We start from the raw sequence: 7,789 nt of genomic DNA, 5'->3' as shown, positions 1-7,789 counted from the left end.
TGTTTCATTCGTATTATGGGTTTCAATCGATAGTTCGTTCTGGATTTGTTCATTCTGGGTTTCGTTGCTTTTTTTCTCTTCCTTTTGTTCATTCTGCGTTTCGATAGGTTTCTGGGTTCATTCTCGGTTTCGTTTGTTTTCTGCTATGAGGTTTGATCTATACCTGATTCATAGGATGAGTAGTTATTTATTTTATATAAGTCTTGATTTCTTTGCTTTTTATTTCTTTGCTTTTTATTTCATAGGCAGTTAAAGAATTAAACATCAAGACCAAGAACTGGAAGGAGCTTCTTACAGATGAGCCATTCACTAGAGCTGACTTGATAACAATTGAGTTATTGGTGACTTGCGGATGCATTTCATTGACTTTGTTGAAGCATGTTTCTGGGTTTTATAGTAAGCAAATCTGTGAAATTCATAAATTATATGATTTGCTTTCACTAAAACTTGTGAGAATTGAGTTAAAATGTCTTTAACTTAGTTTCTTTTTATAGTGTAAACCATAAATATCTCCAATAAAATGATTTTGATGGTTGTTTCAGGGCTTTATTATGGTATTTAATAGAGCAGCCCTTTTCTTCCTCTTACAATAGCAAGCATAGCAACTGCTACTGTGGGCATCTGCATCATAATGGTAAGCCTTTCGGCTTCACAACCCCAATCTAATTCGTATTGCTCTCTTTTTTCTGCGGAAATTATAGAATTTTTTTGTTTATTGCAGGCGTTCATTAAGTCCCAGAAGTCAAAAGCTTACTACAAGCGTTTTCAAGTTAAATACAAGCAGAAGACAAGGTAATTTTTGCTCCATTCTTTCATAATTTTGCTTCCATTCTCCATTCTCTCCTTATTGATTATTTTTTTCTGTTTGGTTTTGTTTAGCGGGTAAGACCGATTATAGGGTGAGATTTTGTCTAATCAACCAGGACAAGAACAAGGCTCTTTATAGGTATTTTGCTATGTTCAAAACACAACAAATATCAAACAAATATGTAAGTTATAAGTACAGTTATTCAAACGGAATTAGAAACTCAGTTAAAAGAGATATATATATATATATATATATTTCATTGTTTTCGTGCAATAAGGGATTTCCTTTTGTTGTTTGGTGTAACGAGAGATGCAATTTTACATGCTTGCCATTTGACACAAAAGGATTAACATGTTCTCCTATTTCTATGTGCCTAAAGATCTATTATAGGGATATAGGGACTTCTTGTTACTGTTTTTTATTTTTGTTCTTGCATGCTTATGTGTAACAATATAATATACATTGTAGAAGCTCAAGTTTGGGGTTGGCAGCCAACTAGCAATCCATCATGAGTGACCAGATTGAGGTCGATAGACGAAGCAGAGCCATGGGTGAGTTCTTTCTACACTGTTTCTATTTCTTTCCTTCAATTCAATAATATTTCTTTGCTAACAAATTGAAGTTCATGGGTTAAGTTCAGTTGCTACGCCAATTTTACTTCACTTAATTAGCTAACATTGTGGTTATTTATATTATATTAGAGGTGAAGTGTACCTATTATATATAGGCAGCTATTTGAATTAGTAAATGGCTGTTCAAATGTGGATGCTTTTCTAGTAGAGCATTCCCTAATTTTTGTAAAAATCATAACTCTTTGTTTTCTTTCACATTTTCAAGTTAGTAATTTGGGCTTCAAGTCTTTTATTCCGGTGTTATCACATGTATTTCTATGCCCGTAAGCTGTTCGATTCAATATCTCAATGATTACATTTCAGGTACACCTTGCCCGGTTATGAGGCTTCTCAATGGCTTTAATGAAATTCTGAAGATTCGGAAGTTTCGAAGAATCATTTCTTACACTGGGTTCTATTGCTTTACTGTTCTGGTGAACTACGCCTATGTGAATGGTTTATTTCTATGTTGAGCATACAGATTGTTTTTTCTATGGTTTATTTCTATAAATGAATCATTTCCTTTCTGTTTTAACCATTGTTGGTATATAGAGCTAGAATAAGCAATTTAGAGTTGAAAATTGTTTACAAGATGATTAAAATATCAATATGTTGGGTTCTTTTTTCCAGAACTTGAACTGGGTATTCCAAGGGGATCAATTTTATGCATCGTACCCTGCTGGAACATAACTTTTAACAGACACTGCCAAGGTTTGCGTTTATTGATTGCTTCAATTCTTTAATGTGTATAGTTCCCTTCATATGATGATATTAACTGCTTGTTGCATTATGGTAGTTATACAAAGTTGCACTTGGAAACTGTTTCGAATCAGAAGAGTGGGGTCCAATTGAATACTGCATCATGGAAAAGCACTTTGAGCGAAGGGACCAGAAATTCTGTTCTTTTATATGTCCACTTTTATCTTTATGTAGAAAGAATTGCATTTTGTCCAGCGTCAAATCTTGCAAAGACATCAAATGATGCTAAAATCCTCCTAATATAAAGTGAGCAGCTAAAGTAGAGCCTCTATCCTTTGTGATGTGCAAGGGTAGAGGAAAAAGCTTTCATGAAGTGGTCTATTTTATAGCAGGTTTGTTTAGGTTGAAAAAGAAATTTTCTTGTCAATCCATTAATATCTGATGAATGGGTTAATGAATCATGTGATCTTGGTAGTCATATAAGTAGAAAGCAAAGGAATTATGATCTTATAGTAGAAAGGAAAGTAATGATGATCTTATAGTCATTTTGGTGACCTGTTGATTAACTTAGTTGGTCGACTTTGACCATTGAAATTGAGGTGGATATTTCCTACAGTTGCAATCTGAGATAACGGTTAAGTGCATTTGTTTATTGTATCATCTAATTTTCTTAAATTTGTGGTTATAAGCTTTGAAGAATCTGAGATAATGGTTGATTTGCTAATGTCAGAATGATCCCACACAAGACAAAGCATGAGGAAGCTGCACTTGCACGATTGGGAGGAAGAAGCATCTTACTTAGAAGCCGGAGAAGCGTCTTATTATTAGCTAGACCTTATTTATCAGTTTATAATATACCATCTTACTCAGAAGTTGGAGAAGAAGAGAAAAGAAAAGTCTGAAATAGTACAGGGGAGGAAGAAGCAATTGAAAAAACTTAGGGTGAAAGCTGAAAAGGTTGCAGACGGAAGCCAGCCTGGTTCCCAACTTGAGCTACAGGCTCTAGTTACGTATTGAAGTTGTAGTGAGTAGCTCGCAGTTCTATCGAAAATTTTGTTAGCGTATTGAATAGTTGCAAGACCTTCATAGAAAAAATTGAGGGTTTAGATCTCTCGTTTAGACTCGTTGTTATTCAATGTCAACTTCAGGAATTGCTTATATTTGAGATTTCTTGGTGTTTGGCTGTTTTGGTGAATTTTAAATTGTTTGATTGTGTTGCTATCAGTATGGGATTTGCTAGAATGGGTAACTAATTCTCGTTTACTATTAATTACAGTAATACAGTAGGACAATAACCGACTCTAATGCTCAGAGCTTTAGAGTCGGTCGTTACAAACAATCGTGGCTAAAGACGCTTTTAGCCACGGTTGTTTGTAACAACCGTGGTAAAAACGCAAGGCATTAGAGTCAGTTATACGTAAAAACCGACTTTAATGCCCCTTTGGCCACGGTCCACCAACCGTGGCTAAAGACGCCAAGCATTTGCCACGCTGCTTTTGGTCACGGTCGTACAACCGTGGCTAATGATGGTAAACGACCGTGGCCATAGGCCATTTCTGTACTAGTGCTTCTTGACTTGCTCTTCCTCAGTGAAGATCTTTTCAAGTCTTTTGAGCTCGTTGATTATGTTTGTGAACCTTGCGTTCATGTCAGAGATTCCTTCATCATCATTCATTTCAAACAGCTCGTACAACCTCATGTGCTGGTTGACCTTGGATTCCTTCACCTTGTTGGTTCCTTCATAGGTAACCTCCAGCTTCTTCCAGATCTCCTGCGCTGACTCACAACCTGAAATTTTATTGTACTCTGCAGCATCTAACGCACAGTGAAGCATGTTTATAGTCGAAGCATGATTTTGTAGCTTCTTGAGATCATATTCTGTCCATCTAGTCTCAGCTTTAACAACCGTTTGGCCGTCAATAGTTTCAACAGGAACAAATGGGCCTTGGACTATAGATAGCCATGCACTCATATTTGTTGCCTGAATGAAATTTTTCATCCTATTCTTCCAAAAGGTATAGTTAGACCCGAAGAATAGAGGAGGCCGAGTAATGGACAGCCCCTCAGGTAAAATCTGAGTTGTCTGATTTCCTGGGAGGAACCGAGTGCTGTTCTCAGCCATAGTGGGGATCAGCTCAAGGTAGTTAAACCTTGCACAGTGAGCTTTTAAGCTCTGATACCACTTGTTGGTCCCTTATAATGTGAAAAGTTAGTTCCAAGGGGGGGGGGGGGGAGATAGGAACTATTTAAAAAATTTGTCCGTTAAGGCTGACTTCCTTTCTTGTGAAAAGGTTTACACAGCGTGACTAAGCAGTTTGAAGACACAAGCTTAGTCAACTTGTGACTAAGTCTGTTTCTTTCTTTGAGTCAGGAAATAGCACTTAGAGTCTATTCCTGAACTCAGCTTCTTAGTATACTTAACTCAGCGTGAGCTCGTTACTTAGTCAGTTTTATAGCAAGCAATATGTAAAGGAGTTTAAGAGTTAGAAAGATATTACTCAGCAGACTTATCCTGGTTCGGCCTCTCCGCCTATGTCCAGTCCCCGGAACTCGTTCCGAGCATTTCGAATTCTCTACTGAGCTCTTTAAAGGTAGAGCACGAAACCTTTTACAATAGAAGCTGAGTATACAAGAGTACCTTCCTCTATACCTCTACTCACTCCTATATCTACCGCTGAGTACTATAACCGAGTACTCAGCCTCTCCTTTCTATTCTTCTAGAAATGATAAAGTGTTTGTCCTAAACAACAATTGCTAAGACACTTTAGATGACTGAAAATCACTCTAGACTTTTACACAATAATATGGAAATTGGTGTAAGGTTTTTGCTTTGCTTTTCTCACAGAACTTCGTGTATGAATTTGGACAGCGTTTCGGCTAATTGAAGATCTACATCGAATGAAGCAAATGAGAGGCCTATTTATAGTGACACTTGAGGCACCTGGTCATTTCGAATTTCGAAATAACCGTTGGAGGGAAACGGCTTCCTGTCGTTGTCACTCAGTACGCGCTCAGTGTCGTTGGCCAATGAGATTCTTGCATCTTCTGTCCACGGTAGTGCTTGACAACTTTTCGTCTGGCAAACAGAATGTTTCGACATTTTAGGCAAAGTCTTCCAGACAGCTTCCTGCGCCTTCTGAACTTTACCCAAAGTAGAAATACTTTGTCTAGAAGTTGATTCTTGTCTGCCGCTGTCCTGACTGCTTGTCGCTTGACTCAGCAGCTTCCTCTTGAAGCTTTTGCTAGAAGGCTTCTCGATCCTTCTTCATGTTGAGTCGTCGTTTTGCTTGAAACGGCTACGTTTCATCTCTTTGGGCCGTGAGGTCTTGATTATGTTGACTTGGGCTTGACTTCCACTCATGGGCTTTTAGACTTTATATCTTAATGTCTTATAGATAAATAAACTCAACATTGAACAAACACATTAGTATACATAAATCAAAGCATTTAAATTTAATGTGTTAGAATATTTTTTATCAATTACTTAAATAATTTTGTCAAATCAAAATCATGTGGAAAGGTGTTTCAACAAACTCCCCCATTTTGATGTTGGCAAAAATATTCAGGCAAGAACTCAGTGTTGAGCTCTCCCATGATAGTTGACCCTATCTTACTCAGTATACTCCCCCGTAAGGGTTGAGCGGCTGACCTAGATTTACTTTAAACATTTTAAGGTTTAATCAAGTAAGTCTAAGGCCAGTTTTCAGAATTAGGTCAGCTCATGGAACATATTCTATTTAACTCAGTTTATGCGGAAGATTTAGATATCAGAGAGCGCTGAGTATTTCTTTGTTCAATGTGTTTAAGAAGACATATAAAAGAGGTCAACATATTGATCAACACAGCATGCAACCATAAAGCAATTGAGACAAGTAGCACAGTTGATTTAGTGAAGATGCGTTTAACTATTCAATACAAAACATAAGTAAGCATTACATAAGATTGGTTAATTTAAAAGATAGATGCATGGATAGTTTTGTTCAGGTCAGCACACAAAAAAATGCATAAGGGAAAGACTACAAGTTTAACAAAGAAAATTGAATCTAGTCTATCCTAGTCAGGCTAAAGCTATTTCTTCTTGTAGTTGAGTTGGGCTTCATGCTCTTTAGCTTTACCCTTTACCTTTTGGCTTTGCTGACTGCCTGAAGCTTCTTCTGAATGTGGGGTTCATTGAGCTTGAACTTTCCCGGTATTTATAGGTTTTAAGTACAATTGTGTAGTTTGAGCAAGTTACAGGTATTTACGGGTTTAATCGGATAACGGACTATTTTTTTTGCCTTCCTGACATGCGGGCGTGTGGCTATCACGCCTCACCGTGCGGTCGGGCGTGTGGCTATCACGCCTCACCATGCGGTCGGACGTGTGGCTATCACGCCTCACCGTGTGGTCGGGCATGATAGCCATACGCCTCACCTTGTGGTCGGGCGCCCGACCACATGGTGGGACGTATGGCTATCACGCCTCACCGTGTGGTCTGGCGTGATAGCCATACGCCTCACCTTGTGGTCGGGTGCCCGACCATATGGTGGGACGTGTGGCTATCATGCCCGACCACATGGTGAGGCGTGATAGCCATACGCCCGCGTATCGGAAAGGCAAAAAAAATAGCCTTTTCCTACCCAAAACCCATGAAAGGGTATTTTCGTCCTTTCACATGGTTGGGGATGGGAATTTGAGGCTGTATATAACAACACCTTTATAATATTGATTGTAATTAGCATTCTATTACTTTTGTTTTGATATGTAAAGTTATTATAAAGATTTGGGATAAAGTTCAAATTTACCGTTATAATATTCATTGTAATTAACATTTTATTGTTTTGGGGAAATGTATTTTTATTTTAACATACAAAATGATAAAATTTTATCTTTAACTTTCCAACTAAGATCTTACATTTACGTAACAGAGAATTTGTACAAACCGGTTTACTATTATTTGGTTTGTTATTAACTACTTCATCTGTTCCACAATAGATGTCTTTCTAGAAAACTTTTTTTTTTGTTTATGCATATTAATTGATTTTTACCAAATATATCCATATTTAAATTGTCTTTTTACTTTAGGAATAGATAAAAATTAATTAGTGGATATAGTTAATATAAGAGTGATAAAGTCTTTTAGTTAAAATTAATTGTATTTCTTAATTCTTGTGCATTAATCTTAAAAGACATCTATTATGGAACATGAAGAGTATTACACTGGACCTTCCAAGTACCAGTTATGTCTAAATTATTAATTTTGTTACTAACACAGTTACAAATAACCGACAAAAATAATAAAACTAAGTCTGTTACATTAAAGTTAACCACAAACAACCTTATAAAATGCTTACTGCGTTACTAACGCAATCATAAAAAAACTTGTCAAAATGCACGAAATTACTCTATTTATTAACAAACTCATTAAGAATGTCTGCTTTAATATTCAAATAATAGTCACATTAGTCAATTCAAATGTTGTGTTTTTTTTAAAAGAAAAGATCATGCATTAAATAGAATCAAAATACAAGGCTTGCACAATGAAATCTGGAGGACTAGTATGTCACTCCATCAGTCTTGACATAGAATATGATGCCCTTGCAAATTCATGGACAACACTATTCGCAGAACGACTAGCAAAAATGATACTAATATCATTAAACGAATGAATAAACCTATTACAATCATCAAG

The 7,789-nt window shown here is 36.7% G+C and overlaps 1 protein-coding gene across 7 annotated transcripts; it reads left to right on the top strand.

The window, feature by feature from the left end:
* On the top strand, window positions 1-3,344 carry LOC136218700 (uncharacterized). 7 transcript variants are annotated; one of them, XR_010683889.1, is made up of 10 exons: window positions 1-150; window positions 246-396; window positions 543-634; window positions 722-792; window positions 880-946; window positions 1,277-1,359; window positions 1,744-1,875; window positions 2,050-2,130; window positions 2,216-2,510; window positions 2,849-3,344. XR_010683889.1 is itself a non-coding variant. In XM_066005759.1 (9 exons), the coding sequence occupies exons 6-9, from the start codon at window positions 1,317-1,319 to the stop codon at window positions 2,269-2,271; spliced, it is 312 nt and encodes a 103-aa protein (XP_065861831.1). In that variant the 5' UTR covers window positions 1-150; window positions 246-396; window positions 543-634; window positions 722-792; window positions 880-946; window positions 1,277-1,316; the 3' UTR covers window positions 2,272-3,343. The 7 variants fall into 7 exon arrangements, 4 of the variants coding, with proteins under 4 accessions (XP_065861831.1, XP_065861833.1, XP_065861834.1 ...); XR_010683888.1 differs by having other exon boundaries at window positions 2,216-2,752; XR_010683890.1 differs by having other exon boundaries at window positions 1,744-1,853; window positions 2,216-3,341.
* The last annotated feature ends 4,445 nt before the right edge of the window (window positions 3,345-7,789 follow it).

Source organism: Euphorbia lathyris, chromosome 2 (assembly GCF_963576675.1).
Source record: "Euphorbia lathyris chromosome 2, ddEupLath1.1, whole genome shotgun sequence".
NCBI lineage: Eukaryota > Viridiplantae > Streptophyta > Magnoliopsida > Malpighiales > Euphorbiaceae > Euphorbia > Euphorbia lathyris.
The sequence above is the reverse complement of the archived record's forward strand: the minus strand, read 5'-3'. Positions and strand labels throughout refer to the sequence as shown.

Coding starts and splice junctions, on each gene's coding strand:
- LOC136218700 (XM_066005762.1), top strand. CDS start 1,317: ATGAGTGACCAGATTGAGGTCGATAGACGAAGCAGAGCCATGG. Junction 1,360..1,743: donor TAGACGAAGCAGAGCCATGG/GTGAGTTCTTTC, acceptor ATTACATTTCAG/GTACACCTTGCCCGGTTATG. Junction 2,131..2,215: donor TTTTAACAGACACTGCCAAG/GTTTGCGTTTAT, acceptor GCATTATGGTAG/TTATACAAAGTTGCACTTGG.